Source organism: Taudactylus pleione, unplaced genomic scaffold (assembly GCF_031769625.1).
Source record: "Taudactylus pleione unplaced genomic scaffold, aTauple2 ptg000693l, whole genome shotgun sequence".
NCBI classification, from domain to species: Eukaryota; Metazoa; Chordata; class Amphibia; order Anura; family Myobatrachidae; genus Taudactylus; species Taudactylus pleione.
Genome location: NW_028285095.1, coordinates 596,029 through 619,836, shown reverse-complemented (window position 1 = coordinate 619,836; position 23,808 = coordinate 596,029). Strand labels below are relative to the sequence as shown.

General features: G+C 49.9%; 1 protein-coding gene across 1 annotated transcript; it reads right to left on the bottom strand.

The window, feature by feature from the left end:
• Positions 1–20,208, bottom strand: MTHFR (methylenetetrahydrofolate reductase; the record flags this gene model as incomplete). The annotated part of the gene is made up of 9 exons (XM_088456257.1): positions 20,189–20,208; positions 5,543–5,780; positions 4,570–4,808; positions 3,554–3,664; positions 3,271–3,464; positions 2,246–2,496; positions 1,344–1,478; positions 1,080–1,260; positions 1–183 (listed from the first exon to the last, which is right to left on the bottom strand). Coding segments are annotated over exons 2-9 (1,512 nt in total), but the record flags the coding sequence as incomplete, so codon positions are not given.
• Positions 20,209–23,808: the final 3,600 nt, after the last annotated feature.

The window sequence follows — 23,808 nt, the reverse complement described above, 5'->3', positions numbered from 1 at the left end:
CTTCTGAAAGACGTAACCGCGGCTGGGACCCCAACCAACTATAGGGTCTGTTGAAGGTTTTCCATTCACATTAGGCTGGGAGTTAATGGTCAGGATGCCTCTTTTATTCACTTTCTCCAACTCCTCCTTCAGCAAATTGGTTTCTTGCGCTAGCGGGTCATCGTTCCACGGAAGACAAGTCACCTGTGAAGAGCGGCGCAGCGGGGTCAGGCAAAGAGAGAGGGGTGCAGCGGGGTCAGGCAAAGAGAGTGGGGCGCAGCGATATCAGGCAAAGAGAGAGGGGCGCAGCGGGGTCAGGCAAAGAGAGAGGGGCGCAGCGGGGTCAGGCAAAGAGAGAGGGGCGCAGCGGGGTCAGGCAAAGAGAGAGGGGCGCAGCGGGGTCAGGCAAAGAGAGAGGGGCGCAGCGGGGTCAGGCAAAGAGAGAGGGGCGCAGCGGGGTCAGGCAAAGAGAGAGGGGCGCAGCGGGGTCAGGCAAAGAGAGAGGGGCGCAGCGGGGTCAGGCAAAGAGAGAGGGGCGCAGCGGGGTCAGGCAAAGAGAGAGGGGCGCAGCGGGGTCAGGCAAAGAGAGAGGGGCGCAGCGGGGTCAGGCAAAGAGAGAGGGGCGCAGCGGGGTCAGGCAAAGAGAGGGGCGCAGCGGGGTCAGGCAAAGAGAGAGGGGCGCAGCGGGGTCAGGCAAAGAGAGAGGGGCGCAGCGGGGTCAGGCAAAGAGAGAGGGGCGCAGCGGGGTCAGGCAAAGAGAGAGGGGCGCAGCGGGGTCAGGCAAAGAGAGAGGGGCTCAGCGGCGTCAGGCAAAGAGAGAGGGGCTCAGCGGCGTCAGGCAAAGAGAGAGGGGCTCAGCGGCGTCAGGCAAAGAGAGAGGGGCTCAGCGGGGTCAGGCAAAGAGAGAGGGGCTCAGCGGGGTCAGGCAAAGAGAGAGGGGCTCAGCGGGGTCAGGCAAGGAGAGAGGGGCTCAGCGGGGTCAGGCAAAGAGAGAGGGGCTCAGCGGGGTCACTCAGTGATGGCTGCAGTGTGCGTCAGGTCAGTACTCCTTACCAATCTGAGTACCAGGCATAAGAGTATGTCACCAGGACGGAACTTACTTTGTGTCCTGTACAGTTGGGATTTCCGGATATGTAGCTGGTGAACACCTCAAACACACTTTCCTCATTGCTCAGCTCTTCACCCCACATCCTCAGTAACTGATCTCGGGGGGATTTGCTCTTCAAGTAGAAGAGGTAATAGTCCTTCAACTCCCCGAAGGCTGGAGACGAGGAGTTACCCCTTTGTAGATACAAACACACAATAAAACCCCATAAGTGTCTCTGTATTGTTCCCCCTCAAGTTTCCTTGATTACGATACATACCAACGTCCATTTGGGAAATCGTCCCACTCCTGTGTCCTGTGGATGTAGCTCTTTGGGCGAGAGGCCCAGAAAATTGGGCGGACATCTTCTACTCTCCTCTTTGGGTGGGCACTGACAGCCCAGGGCAGCAGTCGTCTAACGATCATTTGGGAAATGAACACAAAACTTCAACAATCAGCATCAATGTTCTCGGCAAACACCAAACAAGAGTAATGTCCATAAAGGGACAAACAGCCAGAAGTCTTAACTTCACTACATCTATATAATAATCAGGTTCTATCCCATCTCCATCGTGCACAAAGGGAGTCAGCGCCATGAGCCTCCACCCCAACGGCTCACACTGCAGAGGCAGGACTGGGCGGGCCGCTGACTGCACCGAGGGGAGGACCCCTGACTGCACCGAGGGGAGGACCCCTGACTGCACCGAGGGGAGGACCCCTGACTGCACCGAGGGGAGGACCCCTGACTGCACCGAGGGGAGGACCCCTGACTGCACCGAGGGGAGGACCCCTGACTGCACCGAGGGGAGGACCCCTGACTGCACCGAGGGGAGGACCCCTGACTGCACCGAGGGGAGGACCCCTGACTGCACCGAGGGGAGGACCCCTGACTGCACCGAGGGGAGGACCCCTGACTGCACCGAGGGGAGGACCCCTGACTGCACTGGGAACAGGTAAGTGGATTGGGGAAGGGGAGGGGGCGGACCCAGATGACACAACATATGCTAATCATCTTCTAGGTATGTCTACGTGCAGACCTGGACAGTCTGTGGCACTACAAATCTCAGTAAATGTGTAACAACTGGCTGCCTACTTTTACTACTTTCACAAATACAATAGTAGATAAGGACCAGGCAGGGACAAGGATGATCCCAGTCACATCATCTTCTCCCGATCACCCACCTCGGATCTTCCTGCCACATTCCCAAGCGCCGTAATACATCAATTGTGGCCACTTCACGATTAAGCGTATAGATATGCAGTCCGTGCACCAAACCGCTGTCCAACAGCTCCCGGCACATAGATACCGCCAGGTCAATACCATAATTCCTTATGGCGGCATCATTATCTTTAATAGGTTCAATAACATCCTTAATTTCCTGAGGTACTTCAAGTTTGGAGAGTTTCACCAACTGCCGCAAGGAACAGTAACCCTGCGGGGAGGAGGACAGAGTCACAAAAAGAGACAACTGGTCCTTCACATGTGCAACAGGTAATGGGGCGGAGGTAGCCCTAAAATCACCAACAACATACGTAGCACATTGTAATTACTGCAGTAACAGTCGCTTTGCACAGGGCAACACTACACATGGGTACAACCACCCAGACCCATCGGGGCATCATGGTTGGAGGATGATTACTGACATACTAAATGTAGCGGATTCAGACGTATTGCAGTTGTGTAGAAGAGTGAAAGAGGGGGATAAAGGGGGAACCCACGTAGGGATGGTGGGGGGGGATCACAGTCAGATGGAGATAAACGCATCTTGTGTCTTTCACTTTCTTACACGTGCGCACCAAAATACTTTGCTAATCTTTTCTGTTGACTGGGACGCATTTTGCACTTGAAGCACCCTGCCCTAAGGGAACCGGGTTGGGGCAGCAGGGGACATGTAAGGACGTGTGCACACAAAACGTGTCCTCTGCTCACCAGATGAGAGACCTATACACGCTGGTGTAAATGATGCTCCAACCAATAAGCTATTAACGGTCATGTGTTTTTAAAAGTGACCGGAGCTGATTGGCTGGAGCACCATTTAATATTAGTAACCAATGATAACAAGAACAGGACTCGCTGATAAATCTGGGCCTTAGAGGGATCTTCAATATCAAAAAATCTAGAAAACTTTTACTGCAGTCTCCTCATAACCAAATCCAGGAGGAAAAGCGAATGAGGTCAGAGCCCTGTATGAGGAAGGAGCGCACACCTGTATGGGGAATATCCCCGGCAGGATGGGGCAGGCGATGCCGATTGCTCTACAGTCCGTCAGAAACTGTAAGAACGTAGCCGAGCGGAAGAAGAGCTGAGTGATGATGAAGTCGGCGCCAGCATCCACTTTCTCCTTCAGGTGCAGGAGATCTTGCTGGTAGCTCTCGGCTTCGGGGTGACCTTTGGGGTAACCTGGTCAGGGACACAACCGTGCACATCACACCATACTCTAATACCAGCAACGTTTCCAGGCGGTAGGCAGATGAAAAGCGTTAAATTACCAGCAACGCAGATGTCAAAGTAGTCGTCAAACTCCTGGCGGATGTGCTTCACCAAATCAACCGCGTAATTAAACCCTTCGGCCTCGTCCTCCCACTCCTCGCCAATAGGATCTACAATGGAACACACAAAAACCGGTTATCACTGGGGGGGGGGGGTTGTTTGTGAAGCATTAGAAGAGCATTATTACCCCCATAACTGGTAGACGGGGCACTGAGAGAAAACAAATGACCAAATCTCCTCCCTGGGGCACAGAGTGCCGGGCGCTGACTCTATACCGAGGGGGAAACTCACTACCACAGGACAAACAACAACAACTACTAAGAGGGAGGGAACTGTGCACATGGTATCAATGTCAGCGTGCCCCGAGTGCCAACATGGACGTCAGGTCAACAGAAAAATGTCGACATGGTTAAAATGGCAACATGTTCAGAATATTGATGCCAGAATGTCGACTTGCCATATTTTTTTATAGCCTAACCCTAAAAATAACGTTAAAATGTACTGTCGCCGCTCTGGTGCAGCCCACCCACAGCGATGCTACAGGGCCCAGCGTACGCGTTATGCACGGCTCGCAGTGCGCAGGGTAGACCAGGACGGAGTAAGAGAGAGTGGTCAGCGTGGGTGACCATTGGAAGGGGATTAAACACCTTTCTGGATTCCTTTTTTATTCCTGTTGGTCAACTGCCAAGAATGAGTTATTAAAATGTTTTCCAGGATTCATGCAAAAGGAACGTGAAGGAATTTATTTTATGTCTCGCTAGCAGCAATGCCCGGCGGTGTCTGGCATAGTATGTATGTATGTATGTATATATATATATATATATATATATATATATATATATATATTTGTGTTTCTGTCTCCCCATCACCGTCCCTCACTCAGAACTGTGCATCTCAGACACAGGTGGAAGGGGTCAGAGGTCATGCCAGCTACCACTGTATTCCAATGTGATGACATCATTTCTATCAACTGTCGATTTTATTATATAGATTCATCAGAACTTTGTGCTCCTACCCCCTCGAAGAGCCATGATATTCTTTAGGCCAAGGTGTTTTGCCTTCTGAAGATGCTTTGTGATCTCCTCCTTGGTGTGGTTACAGCAGGTCATGTGCAGAACGGTCTCCAGCCCACAGAAGTTGACAGCTGTACTGGCGATGACCATTGAGGAGGTGTCCTTGTCAGAGCCGGGATCTCCGGCAGGATGCCAGGTCACATCGATGAAGAGAGGCCGCCCAGAGCCCATGCGGTCAAACCTGCAACATCGGGAGAGATTGGAAGTTGAACAGAGTGAAAAAATGAGCAACGTCCTGAGAGACTTATGAGATCCTCCTGGATCCTTTACAGAAAATTTGCATATACACACGACAAGGTAACAGACGAGGGACCAGCTGGCGGGTTGGGTATGAAATGCCGACGGCTGGGAAGCCGTCTAACTAAATCCTGACGACGCAAGTTCGAACGCTCAGAATCTCGGCTGCGGCTGGTAAGTACCCAAACCCTCCCCTCTCCCTCTCCTTTAGTGGTGCCTAACCCTAACCTCCCCCCCCAGGGGTGCCTAACCCTAACCTCCCCGCACCCTAAACCTAACCCACCTGAGGTGGTGCCTAACCCTAAGTCCCCCCGGGGGTCCCTAAACTTAACCCCCCTGCGGCTAAGCGCTAACACTGCTATCTTCGTTTGGGAAGCCGTCAGTCTAGATTTCAGCATCAGTATTTAAACGGGCGTCAGGATTTCGACGTCTGTCTTTAGTCCCACGTCGGTATTTCAACGCTGGGATTTAGACAGACCACCTCCCGGACGTCGGCATTATGACTGTATCCCCCAGCTGGCATCATATGGGCATTCCTGTGCCAGTGTTCTTTCATTCTGTATGACAGTAATTCTGGATTTCGCGTTTACTATGCTATAGAACATACTGGCGCGGGAATTGCCGCTGTGACACCAGCGCCCGCATTTCACTAGAGAGTAGACTGTATAGTTTACACACCTGGAGATTAAGTTTACGGCGCCACTGGCCGTACGCGGTGGGAAATACTCCAGCGAGAACCATTTGTCTCCAGCTTCAATGCGTCGACGCATTTTATCCCGAAGGCGCTCATGTCGCTCTATGTCAAGGACGGGAGTGGAACATCGGGAGCTTTCCTTGGAGTTCTCCGTGCTACTGCCGCTTGCGCTGCCGCCGTCTATGCTGCTGGCGTTCACCATGATGAGGCCTATAAGACAGACTGTAGGGAGACGAGAGAGAAAGGACAATTAGTAACGGTCTCTAATCTATAACGAGATTTCATTCATCCGTCATCAGGCTATGGGTATGGGAGGGGCAGTCACAGAAATATGGCTGCACTCAGAGAACAACTCATATGAGAACAGTCCAGGTGACACTACAGTGCAGCTCCCCATGTAACTCAGCGGCTGTCATTATAACACTGTACAGAGTCTCAGCAGCTATCTGTAGCATCACGGATGATATATTGTAGATACCCCATGTCAGCTACTTCAAAGACCAGCAAGAAACGTATCTGGCCACAGGGCCACCAGTTTAGGCCAGAACAGGTTGTACGTTTGTTTTTTTTTATTGTTGTTTTTCAGCACTGGCTGTAACTCATAGCAACCAATACAGATATATACTGAACTATGCAGTCAGGCAAATGAATGCCAACATGACTGGTTGCCGTGGGTTACAGCACATCATCAGCCCCTGAACTATGGGGAAGAATTATTTGACCTTCCAAAAAGAATAAGTGGAGGTGTTGCCCATAGCAACCAGTATCTACCATATAAAGTGTTAACGTTAATGATAGGCAGCTGGATCCGGGTGCTATGGGCAACTCCACATATTCTCCTGTTTAGAAGGTTTGATAAATCTCACCCCAATCACATTAAATATGAGCAATGCTAAATAAAGGCTGGATTGCAGAGCTGCTGCCATATAAACCCCATTCTCCTGCACGCGGAGGGGACAATCTCCGGATGACGGTAATAGGACACTTTCACCATTTTATCTTCTATACCCAGCACTGAGAAGTGTCACCACAGACTTTAGTCGCTGACTCATCGCTCTCCCGGGGTCCTGTAGCTCATATATAGGTTACAGGTAGCACAGAGGGAGACTTTCACTCCAACAGAAGACCTCTGGCCCAAATTGTTTGTTTTAAAGATAACATATGAGACTATGGAGATGTTACTGGGAAAGGAGAGCGCAATTCATTTATATCCATTACAAAGTGTCAGCTCACGTGCCCAGACTACTAGCCATCACCCTTATGTCAGATCATCAGGAAATATTACCGTGCGCCCATATCTACACAACGACGGCAGCCATATTGTGCGCTACCAGCAACTAGTGACATCGCTACGCACATTAGTGATGATGCCGAGCTGGTAGGAGTATTTCTGCAAATAGGCTGAGCCCTACACACAGATGTGCGCGCACCCTCCGCAGCGCCAGCCTACGCGCCTGGTGTATCACTCGTACTGTACCTACCACATAGTGTAAGAAGACAGGCGGAGAGCCACATGGGCCACACGTTCCCTTACTGAACGTAGCTGGCGTGAGTACGCCGCTTCCCATCCCCCAACCACCTCTCAGGTTGTCGGGTGGGGTAAGGGCAGGATCTGTAGAGGCTGGTGGGGTAAGGGCAGGATCTGTAGAGGCTGGTGGGGTAAGGGCAGGATCTGTAGAGGCTGGTGGGGTAAGGGCAGGATCTGTAGAGGCTGGTGGGGTAAGGGCAGGATCTGTAGAGGCTGGTGGGGTAAGGGCAGGATCTGTAGAGGCGGGTGGGGTAAGGGCAGGATCTGTAGAGGCGGGTGGGGTAAGGGCAGGATCTGTAGAGGCGGGTGGGGTAAGGGCAGGATCTGTAGAGGCGGGTGGGGTAAGGGCAGGATCTGTAGAGGCGGGTGGGGTAAGGGCAGGTCTGTAGAGGCGGGTGGGGTAAGGGCAGGTCTGTAGAGGCGGGTGGGGTAAGGGCAGGTCTGTAGAGGCGGGTGGGGTAAGGGCAGGTCTGTAGAGGCGGGTGGGGTAAGGGCAGGTCTGTAGAGGCGGGTGGGGTAAGGGCAGGTCTGTAGAGGCGGGTGGGGTAAGGGCAGGTCTGTAGAGGCGGGTGGGGTAAGGGCAGGTCTGTAGAGGCGGGTGGGGTAAGGGCAGGTCTGTAGAGGCGGGTGGGGTAAGGGCACACCTGTAGAGGCAGTGATCTCATGCGCTCCTACTGCGCTGATTGTTACATTTACAGGAACAGACTTGGCTCATCTACAAAATGGCTGCCATATGTGGATAATGCGGAAACAGATTAACTTTGATTTCAGCATCAAGTTTTTTTTTTAACTTATTTTTAATTTTCTTCAATCTGTACAGTGGCGTTAAGGTGCCCCGAGCTTTGCAGCAGTGATATAAAACACTATTACCAGACCTTGGGGAGATTTATCAAAGCCTGAAGAGAGATAAAGTACCAACCAATCAGCTCCTAATTGCCATGTTACAGGCTGTGTTTGAAAAATGACAGGAGCTGATTGGTTGGTAGTTTATCTCTCTCCAAGCTTTGATAAATCTCCCCCCTTGTGCATAACACTACCAGCAACATCGCCACACTCCCAAAATGGATAGGGAAGACGTGCGGCTATTCTTGGTGTACACTGATATGTGATATGTTTATTCAGGCCTCAGCTTAGTGCTGTGTAAACTTCTTATCTGTATAGGAGAAGGTCTCCAGGAACCAGGGTAGAGAGGGTCAGAATCCTGCAATGTATCATGTCCCCCATCCCCCAGCACAGAGGGTATTATATACCCTGCAGCACAACAATCACATGACCTCATGCCACAGATAATTCCCAATCACCCCCTTCCCTTTACAGCCACACACCCCGCCAGGAGACAGCCACACACCCCGCCAGGAGACAGCCACACACCCCGCCAGGAGACAGGCAAAAGACTGCACCATTAAGACATTGTACTCGTGCAGTAGTTTCTCAGTCTGTGATGTGACGAGCAGTCGTTCAGTGTAGGAACATAAATCATCTCCTAACAAGCTGAACCTGACGTTATCGTTAGGTTGTACAACATATTTGCCCGATAAGATGTTTAAACGACCATCGGGATCGCGCATCGCTGGTTGTTTTAGACTTTTTTAATGATGTGCAAATGATTTTCAAACAATTATTGAACGATTAAGTTATCGTTCAATCGCTCAATTTCATCGTCTACTGGATTTGTGCCTTAAGAGTCCTAGACAGTTATTTCTAGATAGAAAAACTACCCATAAACCATTGGACAGGCACAGAGCTGCACCCGGTAACCATTTATAAATCACATAATATACGGGAACTGATGGAGACCCCATACTCTTACAGCTATCTGTAGTAAGATGCATCATTACTATAGATACAAGGGGGCCGATGGCATGCAGACGGAATGGGTATGAATTCCCGTCAGCCCGACATGAGCAGAGTTCGAAACAGCAGAAGCCCGACAGCGCTGGAAATCCCGATCATGGATAGGTGAGTATCTACTAACCTAACCTTCCCCCCCAAGTGCCTAACCCTAATCCCCCCTCTAAGTGCCTAACCTTAACCACCCCTTTCCCCGCTGCCTAAACCTAAGTCCCCCGGGGGGGGGGTGCCTAACCCTAAGTCCCCCGGGGGGGGGTGCCTAACCCTAAGTCCCCCCCGGGGGGTGCCTAACCCTAAGTCCCCCCCGGGGGGGTGCCTAACCCTAAGTCCCCCCCGGGGGGGTGCCTAACCCTAAGTCCCCCCCGGGGGGGTGCCTAACCCTAAGTCCCCCCCGGGGGGGTGCCTAACCCTAAGTCCCCCCCGGGGGGGTGCCTAACCCTAAGTCCCCCCCGGGGGGGTGCCTAACCCTAAGTCCCCCCCGGGGGGGTGCCTAACCCTAAGTCCCCCCCGGGGGGGTGCCTAACCCTAAGTCCCCCCCGGGGGGGTGCCTAACCCTAAGTCCCCCCCGGGAGCCCTAAACCTAACTCTCCCCCCCCCCCCGCGGCTGTCCGCTCGCGGCGCCCGGCATCACTACGATCGGTCTCCCGGCGTTGGGGAAATGCGGGCGTCTACATCTAGACGCCCGGCATTTCACCCTTGCCGGGATATGACAGTCGGGAAGCCGGCTGTCGGTATTTAGGCAGTCGGCTTCCCGATTGCATACCACGCAGACAGCTCAGACTGCAAACTAGGACAAAAGCCCGCAGCAACTTCAGTGCTAAGCCAGGGTTATTTGTAGTATTCTGACTTCCTCAGACGCATATATCTGAGCACCACAGAGTGTGTCATTAGCTGGTGTACAGTGCCTTGCAAAAGTATTCACCCTCTCGGCTTTTTACCTTTTTTGTTACATTACAACGTGTAATTTTTTATTTTTATCTTTCATCTGAATTCTATGTGATGGATCTGCACAAAATAGTCTAATTTGGTGAAGTGAAATGAGAAAAATATATAAGTAAAAAAGAATCTTTATAAATAAAATACAGAAAATAGGCATGTGCATATGTAATCACCCCCTTTGCTATGAAGCCCCTCAAAAGTTCTGGTGCAACCAATTACCTTCAGCAGTCACATAATTAGTGAAATGAAGCCCACCTGTGTCACATGATCTGTAAGTATAAGCGCACCTTTTCTGAGAGGCCCCAGAGGCTGCACCACCACTAATGCTGGCCATACACGCTACAATTATCGGGGCGATCCGCCTGATATCGGCGGATCGCCCCGATAATTGTAGCGTGTGGGTGGGCGACCGAGGGATAAATATTGCTCGTTCGGGCATGCCGGATTGTCCAGCATGCCCGTCCGATGCGATATTTTCTGGTAAACTGTCGGCCGCATCGGGCAGTGTATGCCCAGCGCGGCCGACAGACAGACATTTCCTGTGTTCCTTCCTACGGACCAGGGAAATGTCTCCTCCGCCGGGGGCGGAGCGTAGATGTCAGGGGGAAGGACCAGGGAAATGTCTCCTCCCCCGGGGGCAGAGCGCAGATGTCAGGGGGAAGGACCAGGGAAATGTCTCCTCCCCCAGGGGCGGAGCGCAGATGTCAGGGGGAAGGACCAGGGAAATGTCTCCTCCCCCGGGGCGGAGCGCAGATGTCAGGGGGAAGGACCAGGGAAATGTCTCCTCCCCCGGGGGCGGAGCGCAGATGTCAGGGGGAAGGACCAGGGAAATGTCTCCTCCCCCGGGGGCGGAGCGCAGATGTCAGGGGGAAGGACCAGGGAAATGTCTCCTCCCCCGGGGGCGGAGCGCAGATGTCAGGGGGAAGGACCAGGGAAATGTCTCCTCCCCCGGGGGCGGAGCGCAGATGTCAGGGGGAAGGACCAGGGAAATGTCTCCTCCGCCGGGGGCGGAGCGTAGATGTCAGGGGGAAGGACCAGGGAAATGTCTCCTCCCCCGGGGGCAGAGCGCAGATGTCAGGGGGAAGGACCAGGGAAATGTCTCCTCCCCCGGGGGCGGAGCGCAGATGTCAGGGGGAAGGAACAGGGAAATGTCTCCTCCCCCAGGGGCGGAGCGCAGATGTCAGGGGGAAGGAACAGGGAAATGTCTCCTCCCCGGGGGCGGAGTGCAGATGTCGGGCTGAAATCTCACAGTGTATGCCGGTGACATCTGCGGCTGGCAGGCTGCCAGATAAAATGTCTGTCGGTCTGACAGACATTTTATCTGGCCGTGTATGCCCAGCATAAGCAAGAGGCATCACACCATGAAGACCAAGGAGCTCTCCAAACAAGTCAGGGACAAAGTTGTTGAGAAGTACAATTCTGGGTTGGGTTATAAATAAATATCCAAATCTTTGATGATCATTGTGCAAGGACTCACCTTCAAACAATCCATTTTAATTCTAGGTTGTGATGCAACAAAACATGAAAGCCTGGGGTCAGTGACTCTCAGCAAGGCAGTGGCCCGGCTTCACTGTCACTAACAAGCGCACAGATTCACGAGACCTGGGGTAACTTATCCATAGGAAGAGGAACAAGGGTCTTCGCAGTCCTTCTCCCAATGACCATCAGCTGGCAGGAGCCATTACTTAGTACACAAGCCTCATCTCTGTTCTCCCCTGAACAATGAACTGCTGCTCCTTATACCCCCCGGATAGCCTCAGACTGTAGAAGTGTGTTAGGATCTCATGGCATAGGAATACAATACACATTTAATTAGGTGATTAAATCAGGCACAGTCACCCAGTCTGGCTAGATGTGGAACAGAATGGGGGACACACACACTGAGCTAGATCTTCTGTGGTTCAGGTAAACAAAGACGAAGCTGGTGTAGGAAGTAATAGGACCTGCCAGCTGACGGAACTATGAGGAGTCTGACGAGGAGGAACAAGCGACGGAATGGTTGGGACCTGTAGCTGGGACACTTGATGCCAACAGCCGCAGTGACAGAGGATGATCAGAGGTGGGTTCCCGAGGCTTAGCACAACTCCGTCTGAAAGCCCTTAAGGAGGGGAAGGTTGCAGAACACTTGTACCAGTAGCCACCAGTCAGACTTTCCTGTCCCATCAGGCTGTGCCCCTGGTGTCTGAGGTGTTGCACAGAGATTTGCCAAGCCAGCGACTAGGACAGAGACTCGAGAGGTGGAACATTCGGCTGGAGTCCCCGGGAGGTGCCAAGAGCAGACCAGGGAGCAGGGCGTGCTGGGACTGCAAGTGGGAGCACAGAAGACAGGGAGCAGGGCGTGCTGGGACTGGAAGAGGGAGCACAGAAGACAGGGAGCAGGGCGTGCTGGGACTGGAAGAGGGAGCACAGAAGACAGGGAGCAGGGCGTGCTGGGACTGGAAGAGGGAGCACAAAAGACAGGGAGCAGGGCGTGCTGGGACTGGAAGAGGGAGCACAGAAAACAGGGAGCAGGGCGTGCTGGGACTGGAAGAGGGAGCACAGAAGACAGGGAGCAGGGCGTGCTGGGACTGGAAGAGGGAGCACAGAAGACAGGGAGCAGGGCGTGCTGGACCAAACTGAGCAGTTACTATCCCCGGACAGGAGAGCATGGAGTCAGGGCCATACAGCGCAGTCTGTGCTATCCTATGCAAGGGATATCAGGGGAATGGTAACTAAGGTACCTATGGTGGGACGGATTGATGCCCCACACAAAGAGGAGACCCGGGGGTATAATTACTGTGAGAGTTTTTAGAAGTGGAGATGTTACCTGTAGCAACAAATCAGATTCTGCTTAACATTCAACTAGCAACTTCTATAAGATAATAGCTAGAATCTGATTGGCTGCTATGGGCAACATCTCCACTTCTAAAAACTCACTTTAGTAAATCCCCCCCCCCCCCCCCCTGGAGTCAGGATGTACTTGGAACTACCAGAGACCAACTCAAAGCTCCACAGATGGCTGCTGAAAAGAGGCGCAATTACCCCATTTTCCCTTTTCAGAGCTGAAGATGAGGAATTGAAGAGAGAATACAACCACCGGCTGCCTATGTCACATTGGTGGAGAATCCTGCAAACCCTTCCCCCGCCCAAGCTAGAAGGGCACAGAATGGAGAGTATGGACCCAGCAGGGAACAATTGCGCTGGTCAGGTGCACATCAGGAGGTGGGGCTTGCCACCGCTTCTTTCGTTTAAGGAAGAAGTCACATTGTGGAGAACTGGTTGGAGAGTGAGCGGATACTGCTGTTGGGACGAGGATTCCTACTAGTGGAAGAGCATAAGGATCACTGTGCAAGGACTGCGAGGAACCAGCGTCTTCTTCCTCGGAGAATCTGTAGAGGGTCCTGTGATGCCGTGTGCCCGCCAAAAGCAGGGGGACAGCAGGGCTGCTGCCTTGTTGGCAGTGACTGGAGATTAGCAGTGTCTCTCCAGCCTTACAGCCACCAATGGATGGAGACATAACTTTACTGGGTATGCACAGTGCTTACATAGAAAGGGTAAAGTGTGCCTATAGATATAGGTGACAGTGCTGGTCTATGTCTGTAAATGCTGTTTATGCTTATACCTATTGGTTTTTCACTAAACCCTCATTATTTTTTAAAACTTGGATATCTGCCTGGGTGTATAATTGACACCATGGGGTATAGAAATTCCTATAATACACATTGTTCTACAGATGTATCCTTATACATCTAGCCTCAATACAACATGCAGCGCGACTGGCCTGGCGCGACTGAGACGCCATGTCCTGTGAGACTCTGCTTACGTTGGGCGTATTTTTTTGCTGAAAATGTGATTGTATGCAGTCGGGATTCAGACTGTCTAATCCTGGCAAGTGTCTAATGACAGAAGTCAAAATCCCTACGCCTGTCATTAGACCTACGCCGTAAGCCCGATGCCCGGCTTACCGATCAAAGGCAAGCTGAGCACGTACAGCCACGGGGAGGGGGGGGGGGGGGAGACTGCGCTGTGTAATGTGATATGTGACACCTGTATATCTGTGTACTCCTGAGTCTGTATATAGGAGACTGCGCTGAGTAATGTGATATGTGACACCTGTATATCTGTCTGCTCCTGAGTCTGTATATAGGAGACTGCGCTGAGTAATGTGATATGTGACACCTGTATATCTGTGTGCTCCTGAGTCTGTATATAGGAGACTGTGCTGAGTAATGTGATATGTGACACCTGTATATCTGTGTGCTCCTGAGTCTGTATATAGGAGACTGTGCTGAGTAATGTGATATGTGACACCTGTATATCTGTGTGCTCCTGAGTCTGTATATGGGAGACTGCGCTGAGTAATGTGATATGTGACACCTGTATATCTGTGTGCTCCTGAGTCTGTATATGGGAGACTGCGCTGAGTAATGTGGTATGTGACATCTGTATATCTGTGTGCTCCTGAGTCTGTATATAGGAGACTGCGCTGAGTAATGTGATATGTGACACCTGTATATCTGTGTGTTCCTGAGTCTGTATATGGAGACTGTGCTGAGTAATGCGATATGTGACACCTGTATATCTGTGTGCTCCTGAGTCTGTATATGGGAGACTGCGCTGAGTAATGTGATATGTGACACCTGTATATCTGTGTGCTCCTGAGTCTGTATATGGGAGACTGTGCTGAGTAATGTGATATGTGACACCTGTATATCTGTGTGCTCCTGAGTCTGTATATGGGAGGCTGCGCTGAGTAATGTGATATGTGACACCTGTATATCTGTGTGCTCCTGAGTCTGTATATGGGAGACTGCGCTGTGTAATGTGATATGTGACACCTGTATATCTGTGTGCTCCTGAGTCTGTATATGGGAGACTGCGCTGAGTAATGTGACACCTGTATATCTGTGTGCTCCTGAGTCTGTATATAGGAGACTGCGCTGAGTAATGTGATATGTGACACCTGTATATCTGTGTGCTCCTGAGTCTGTATATAGGAGACTGCACTGAGTAATGTGATATGTGACACCTGTATATCTGTGTGCTCCTGAGTCTGTATATAGGAGACTGCGCTGAGTAATGTGATATGTGACACCTGTATATCTGTGTGCTCCTGAGTCTGTATATGGGAGACTGCGCTGAGTAATGTGATATGTGACACCTGTATATCTGTGTGCTCCTGAGTCTGTATATGGGAGACTGCGCTGAGTAATGTGATATGTGACACCTGTATATCTGTGTGCTCCTGAGTCTGTATATGGGAGACTGCGCTGAGTAATGTGACACCTGTATATCTGTGTGCTCCTGAGTCTGTATATAGGAGACTGCGCTGAGTAATGTGATATGTGACACCTGTATATCTGTGTGCTCCTGAGTCTGTATATAGGAGACTGCGCTGAGTAATGTGATATGTGACACCTGTATATCTGTGTGCTCCTGAGTCTGTATATAGGAGACTGCGCTGAGTAATGATATGTGACACCTGTATATCTGTGTGCTCCTGAGTCTGTATATGGGAGACTGCGCTGAGTAATGTGATATGTGACACCTGTATATCTGTGTGCTCCTGAGTCTGTATATGGGAGACTGCGCTGAGTAATGTGACACCTGTATATCTGTGTGCTCCTGAGTCTGTATATAGGAGATTGCGCTGAGTAATGCGATATGTGACACCTGTATATCTGTGTGCTCCTGAGTCTGTATATAGGAGACTGCGCTGAGTAATGTGATATGTGACACCTGTATATCTGTGTGCTCCTGAGTCTGTATATAGGAGACTGCGCTGAGTAATGTGATATGTGACACCTGTATATCTGTGTGCTCCTGAATCTGTATATGGGAGACTGCGCTGAGTAATGTGATATGTGACACCTGTATATCTGTGTGCTCCTGAGTCTGTATATAGGAGACTGCGCTGAGTAATGTGATATGTGACACCTGTATATCTGTGTGCTCCTGAGTCTGTATATAGGAGACTGCGCTGAGTAATGATATGTGACACCTGTATATCTGTGTGCTCCTGAGTCTGTATATGGGAGACTGCGCTGAGTAATGTGATATGTGACACCTGTATATCTGGGTGCTCCTGAGTCTGTATATGGGAGACTGCGCTGAGTAATGTGACACCTGTATATCTGTGTGCTCCTGAGTCTGTATATAGGAGATTGCGCTGAGTAATGCGATATGTGACACCTGTATATCTGTGTGCTCCTGAGTCTGTATATAGGAGACTGCGCTGAGTAATGTGATATGTGACACCTGTATATCTGTGTGCTCCTGAGTCTGTATATAGGAGACTGCGCTGAGTAATGTGATATGTGACACCTGTATATCTGTGTGCTCCTGAATCTGTATATGGGAGACTGCGCTGAGTAATGTGATATGTGACACCTGTATATCTGTGTGCTCCTGAGTCTGTATATAGGAGACTGCGCTGAGTAATGTGGTATGAGACGCTTGTATATCTGTGTGCTCCTGAGTCTGTATATGGGAGACTGCGCTGAGTAATGTGATATGTGACACCTGTATATCTGTGTGCTCCTGAGTCTGTATATAGAGACTGCGCTGTGTAATGTGATATGTGACACCTGTATATCTGTGTGCTCCTGAGTCTGTATATAGGAGACTGCGCTGAGTAATGTGATATGTGACACCTGTATATCTGTGTGCTCCTGAGTCTGTATATAGGAGACTGCGCTGAGTAATGTGATATGTGACACCTGTATATCTGTGTGCTCCTGAGTCTGTATATAGGAGACTGCGCTGAGTAATGTGATATGTGACACCTGTATATCTGTGTGCTCCTGAGTCTGTATATAGGAGACTGCGCTGAGTAATGTGATATGTGACACCTGTATATCTGTGTGCTCCTGAGTCTGTATATAGGAGACTGCGCTGAGTAATGTGATATGTGACACCTGTATATCTGTGTGCTCCTGAGTCTGTATATGGGAGACTGCGCTGAGTAATGTGACACCTGTATATCTGTGTGCTCCTGAGTCTGTATATAGGAGATTGCGCTGAGTAATGCGATATGTGACACCTGTATATCTGTGTGCTCCTGAGTCTGTATATGGGAGACTGCGCTGAGTAATGTGATATGTGACACCTGTATATCTGTGTGCTCCTGAGTCTGTATATGGGAGACTGCGCTGAGTAATGTGACACCTGTATATCTGTGTGCTCCTGAGTCTGTATATAGGAGACTGTGATGAGTAATGTGATATGTGACACCTGTATATCTGTGTGCTCCTGAGTCTGTATATGGAGACTGTGCTGAGTAATGTGATATGTGACACCTGTATATCTGTGTGCTCCTGAGTCTGTATATGGAGACTGTGCTGAGTAATGTGATATGTGACACCTGTATATCTGTGTGCTCCTGAGTCTGTATATAGGAGACTGCGCTGAGTAATGTGATATGTGACACCTGTATATCTGTGTGCTCCTGAGTCTGTATATAGGAGACTGTGCTGAGTAATGTGATATGTGACACCTGTATATCTGTGTGCTCCTGAGTCTGTATATGGGAGACTGCGCTGAGTAATGTGATATGTGACACCTGTATATCTGGGTGCTCCTGAGTCTGTATATGGGAGACTGCGCTGAGTAATGTGACACCTGTATATCTGTGTGCTCCTGAGTCTGTATATAGGAGATTGCGCTGAGTAATGCGATATGTGACACCTGTATATCTGTGTGCTCCTGAGTCTGTATATAGGAGATTGCGCTGAGTAATGCGATATGTGACACCTGTATATCTGTGTGCTCCTGAGTCTGTATATGGGAGACTGCGCTGAGTAATGTGATATGTGACACCTGTATATCTGTGTGTGCTCCTGAGTCTGTATATAGGAGACTGCGCTGAGTAATGTGATATGTGACACCTGTATATCTGTGTGCTCCTGAGTCTGTATATGGGAGACTGCGCTGAGTAATGTGATATGTGACACCTGTATATCTGTGTGCTCCTGAGTCTGTATATAGGAGACTGCGCTGAGTAATGTGATAGGTGACACCTGTATATCTGTGTGCTCCTGAGTCTGTATATAGGAGACTGCGCTGAGTAATGTGATATGTGACACCTGTATATCTGTGTGCTCCTGAGTCTGTATATAGGAGACTGCGCTGAGTAATGTAACTCACCCCATCTATAATACCATCTCCCAGCAGAACCCCACGCTGCCTCGGAGACTATACCAGGTATCTATCACCCTATAATTATTATTATCCTTCATTTATATGGCGCCACAAAGGATCCGCAGCGCCTTACACAGTACATAAATGAGCACACAAGAAAAACAGTTAATAGTAATACAAAACAATGTAGGACAAGGACATGGTTTATAAACATCGCTGCATAACACAAGTAGCAGGACATGAGCAACCAGGTGTTAGGTGCCATTGTGGGTAGTTAGGAGTAAATGATACTATAAGTAGGGGGAGGAGAAGCACATGAGGGATGAGGGCTCTGCTCGTTAGTGCTTAGATTCTAAAGGGGAAGGGAAGACAGACAGGGGTGACACAGATGGGGTAGATAGTGGGGAAGGAGCTGAGGGTTAGGATATGTGCTGTGGAATGTGAGGGGCAGACAGACAGGGGTGACACAGATGGGGTAGGTAGTGAGGAAGGAGCATGGAGCAGGGGGTTAGGACATGTGCTGTGGAATGTGAGGAGCAGACAGACAGGGGTGACACAGATGGGGTAGATAGTGAGGAAGGAGCATGGAGCAGGGGGTTAGGATATGTGCTGTGGAATGTGAGGGGCAGACAGACAGGGGTACACAGATGGGGTAGATAGTGAGGAAGGAGCATGGAGCAGGGGGTTAGGATATGAGCTGTGGAATGTGAGGGGCAGACAGACAGGGGTGACACAGATGGGGTAGATAGTGAGGAAGGAGCATGGAGCAGGGGGTTAGGATATGAGCTGTGGAATGTGAGGGGCAGACGGACAGGGGTGACACAGATGGGGTAGATAGTGAGGAAGGAGCATGGAGCAGGGGGTTAGGATATGAGCTGTGGAATGTGAGGGGCAGACAGACAGGGGTGACACAGATGGGGTAGATAGTGAGGAAGGAGCATGGAGCAGGGGGTTAGGATATGTGCTGCGGAATGTGAGGGGCAGACGGACAGGGGTGACAGAGGGGTAGATAGTGAGGAAGGAGCATGGAGCAGGGGGTTAGGATATGTGCTGCGGAATGTGTGTGTATAAGAGACCTGATGTTATGTCAAGATTAAGTCCTTCATTCATCTGTCTCTATGACAGAAAATAGATTTTGTTTATGTGTTACCGTATATACTCGAGTATAAGCCCAGTTTTTCAGCACATTTTTTGTGCTGAAAAAGTACCCCCTCGGCTTATACTCGAGTGAAGTGTAGCGCTGACCGGACGGAGTTCGGTCAGCGCTACACAGCACAAACACACAGCCGCCGGAGCCGGCAGCTATGTGTTTGCTGTAATCAGCAGCCGCTGAGAGTCTGTCAGACTCTCAGCGGCTGCTGCTGCTCCCACTGCGGGAGCGATCTTCCGGCTCCCGCAGTGGGTAATGGGAGAGACGTCGTCATGACGACGTCTCTCCCATAATGCAAAGCGGCCGAAGGAGCGGACAGCGGCGGGACCAGGAGCGGGAGTTACAGGTAAGTGATTTTTTTTTTTTATTATCACATCTCTCTCTACTGGGGGTGGGGGTGGGGGGGGGGGACTACAGGGGGCCATTACTACAGGGGGCACTACCAGGGGGCCATTACTACAGGGGGCCATTACTACAGGGAGCACTAAAAGGGGGGATTACCACAGGGGGAACTACCAAAAGGGGATTACTACAGGGGGCAATTACTACAGGGGGCACTACCAGGGGGGGATTACTACAGGGGGCACTACCAAGGGGGGATTACTACAGGGGGCACTTCCAGGGGGGGATTACTACAGGGGGCACTTCCAGGGGGGGATTACTACAGGGGGCACTGAAAGAGGGGATTACCACTGGAGGCACTGAAAGGAGGGGGATTACCACTGGGTGCACTACCAGCTGCTGCCATTTCCCACACTAGGCTTATACTCGAGTCAATAAGCTTTCCCAGTTTTTGGGGGTAAAAGTAGATACCTCGGCTTATACTCGAATATATACGGTATTTACATGAGAGATGTACAAAATAAAGTTGTAGCACTTTAATTATTCTGTGTTACATTTTAGCATCTACATACATCCTGATAAAAAATGGATATATTATGGGAGTGTCCCGCCATCCTAATACAGTAGTGACTACTTTAATCCCAGCTGCTGGGTGCTATGCCATGCTCCAGTGTGTGGGTGCGTCTCACATGATAGACCCACCCACAAATGGGTGCAGCCATGCAGGGGTGTATCTTGGGGTCCGAGCGCCCCTGGCAAACTAAGCGACTGGCGCCCGCCTCCAATGACTGCTTCTACTTGGAAAAATAAAATAACTCCCACTGGGGGTAGTTTAATTCAGACACCTGTAGAAATAGGGAGAAATATATATATATATATTAAAAAGAGAAAAAAAAAATATATCTTTTACAGAACTTACTCTATTGCAAACCACTATTTACTAATGCCACAATACACAGGAAAAGCTTGAAAACATAGCATCAAAAACTAACATGCATTATGGGTAAAATAATTTACATATATTCAAATTGGACTGTACACTGCATTATGCTTTTTTACCTCTGCCATATAATTCACAGATAAAACCGCCCACATGGGTCCACTACTATCTCACACACAATAATAAAAACAGCCCATAAGGATTATATCTTAATCCTGACACCTGAGTATCCACAATCTATAAAGATCATGGTCAATTCCCCATACTGAGAAAAAGATAAATGTAATAGTACTTACACTGGGGGTAGTTCAATTTACACGCCTGTAGGAATAGGGAGACAATATATATATTTTTATATTTTTTCAGTTATAACACTTACTACATGCAAGCACTGTTTATTCATTTCTATATGTAAACACAGGAAAAGAGGGCATCAATAACAAACAAGGTGCATTGTGGGCAAGATAATTTGCATATATGCAAATTATCTTGCGAATACAGCATTGTGGTTGATGTGATGCTTACACTCTTTTCCTGCAAGGTTGACATATGGGAATTAGTGAGTGGTGATTGGTATGTGGTGGGTATTGTATAATGTTTCTGATATAAAGGGACATATAAGAAGCCTGATACACATTAACAATCAATGGAGGACACTGATAACAGCAGAGAAGACAGAAGGAGACCAGGGATCATTTACTAATGACAGCTGTCTGCGGCACACTGCGCAGAGCAAACAGGAGACCAGTGATCATTTGTTAATTATGTCGGGTGGCAACGGCGCCCCCCCTCGGCCGACGCCCCTGGCGAGGGCCATCCAGGCCAATAGGAAGTTACGCCCCAGCAGCCATGCCCAACATGCTGTGTTCCCACAGGATGTTGCAGTACCCGGGCCCAGAATTTCTCTTGGTAGCCCTGGAGGTGACAGGCTGAACCAGGTGGGCATAGTGGTGGGGTAGCAAGGCCATGGAGGGAGTGAGGTGGTTGAGAAAGGAGGAACAGTAATGGCGGGGGAAAGAAGCAGAGGGTTGGAAAGCAGACTGATGAGAGAAAAAAGGGGGGAACAGCAAGCATAGGAGACAAGAGGGGGAGGCTAGGGATGGATAAAGTAGAGGATTATGTGGACATAGAATAAGGGGGGGGGGTGTTTGAAGTAAGAGTGTTCATGCTATGGACGAGGTAATAAGTGAGATGAAAACTGGAGTGGAGGCTGTGTGATGTGGAGGCTGTGTGATGTGGAGGCTGTGTGATGTGGAGGCTGTGTGGATTAAAGTTGTTAAATGTTCAAAAAGAGAGATAAAAGAACAGTGCTGCTAATGTATGAGCGTAGCTCCGAAAGTGATATATAAATAGAGGTGTGTGAGTAGTGGGTGCAGGAATTAGTTATTAAATAAATGATTAAAGTGGACAGATGTGACGCAATGGGAAAAGGCAATACAAACAAGAATTTATGTAGTATGAGGGCAAAATTACAATGTACCGAGCCCATCCAGTCCGAAGTGTTATGTCCAAGCAGTGAGTGTAGTAGGGAGTTTCCGAGTATACATTTTTCAAAACTGTGCTGTGGCAATCTATAAACCAGCATCTGATGGGAGCAGTAGTGATAATTACCTGAGAAATTCAGAGAAGGAGAAGTCACATCAGTCTTTGCATGGTGCACATATGACTAATGAGATCTACGGCGTAACTCCGACTTAGTTATCAAATTGTAATTACACTTTTCATCTAACACAGATTACGTGTATGCACCCCACGCTGCCTGGGACACTATACCACCTATCTATCACCCTATAATACCATCTCCCAGCATACCACGGATCTATCACCCTATAATACCATCTCCCAGCAGAAACCCACACTGCCTGGGAGACTATACCACGGATCTATCACCCTATAATACCATCTCCCAGCAGAAACCCACACTGCCTGGGAGACTATACCACGGATCTATCACCCTAAAATACCATCTCCCAGCAGAAACCCACACTGCCTGGGAGACTATACCACCTATCTATCACCCTATTATACCATCTCCCAGCATACCATGGATCTATCACCCTATAGTACCATCTCCCAGCATACCACGGATCTATCACCCTATAGTACCATCTCCCAGCATACCACGGATCTATCACCCTATAATACCATCTCCCAGCATACCACGGATCTATCACCCTATAATACCACCTCCCAGCAGAACCCCACGCTGCCTGGGAGACTATACCACGGATCTATCACCCTACAATACCATCTCCCAGCATACCACGGATCTATCACCCTATAATACCATGGATCTATCACCCTATAATACCATCTCCCAGCAGAAACCCACACTGCCTGGGAGACTATACCACGGATCTATCACCCTATAATACCATCTCCCAGCAGAAACCCACACTGCCTGGGAGACTATACCACCTATCACCCTATTATACCATCTCCCAGCATACCACGGATCTATCACCCTATAGTACCATCTCCCAGCATACCACGGATCTATCACCCTATAATACCATCTCCCAGCATACCACGGATCTATCACCCTATAATACCATCTCCCAGCATACCACGGATCTATCACCCTATAATACCACCTCCCAGCAGAACCCCACACTGCCTGGGAGACTATACCACGGATCTATCACCCTATAATACCACCTCCCAGCAGAACCCCACGCTGCCTGGGAGACTATACCACGGATCTATCACCCTATAATACCATCTCCCAGCAGAACCCCACGCTGCCAGGGAGACTATACCACGGATCTATCACCCTATAATACCATCTCCCAGCAGAACCCCACGCTGCCTGGGAGACTATACCAGGTATCTATCACCCTATAATACCATCTCCCAGCATACCACGGATCTATCACCCTATAATACCATCTCCCAGCATACCACGGATCTATCACCCTATAATACCATTTCCCAGCAGAAACCCACGCTGCCTGGGAGACTATACCACGTATCCATCAACCTATAATACCATCTCCCAGCAGAAGCCCACGCTGCCTGCGAGGCTATACCACGTATCTATCACCCTATAATACCATTTCCCAGCAGAAGCCCACGCTGCCTGGGAGACTATACCACGGAACTATCACCCTATAATACCATCTCCCAGCAGAACCCCACACTGCCTGGGAGACTATACCACAGATCTATCACCCTATACCACCATCTCCCAGCAGAACCCCACGCTGCCTGGGAGGCTATACCACGTAACTATCACCCTATAATACCATTTCCCAGCATACCACGGATCTATCACCCTATAATACCATTTCCCAGCAGAAACCCACGCTGCCTGGGAAACTATACCACGTATCCATCACCATATAATACCATCTCCCAGCAGAAGCCCACGCTGCCTGAGAGG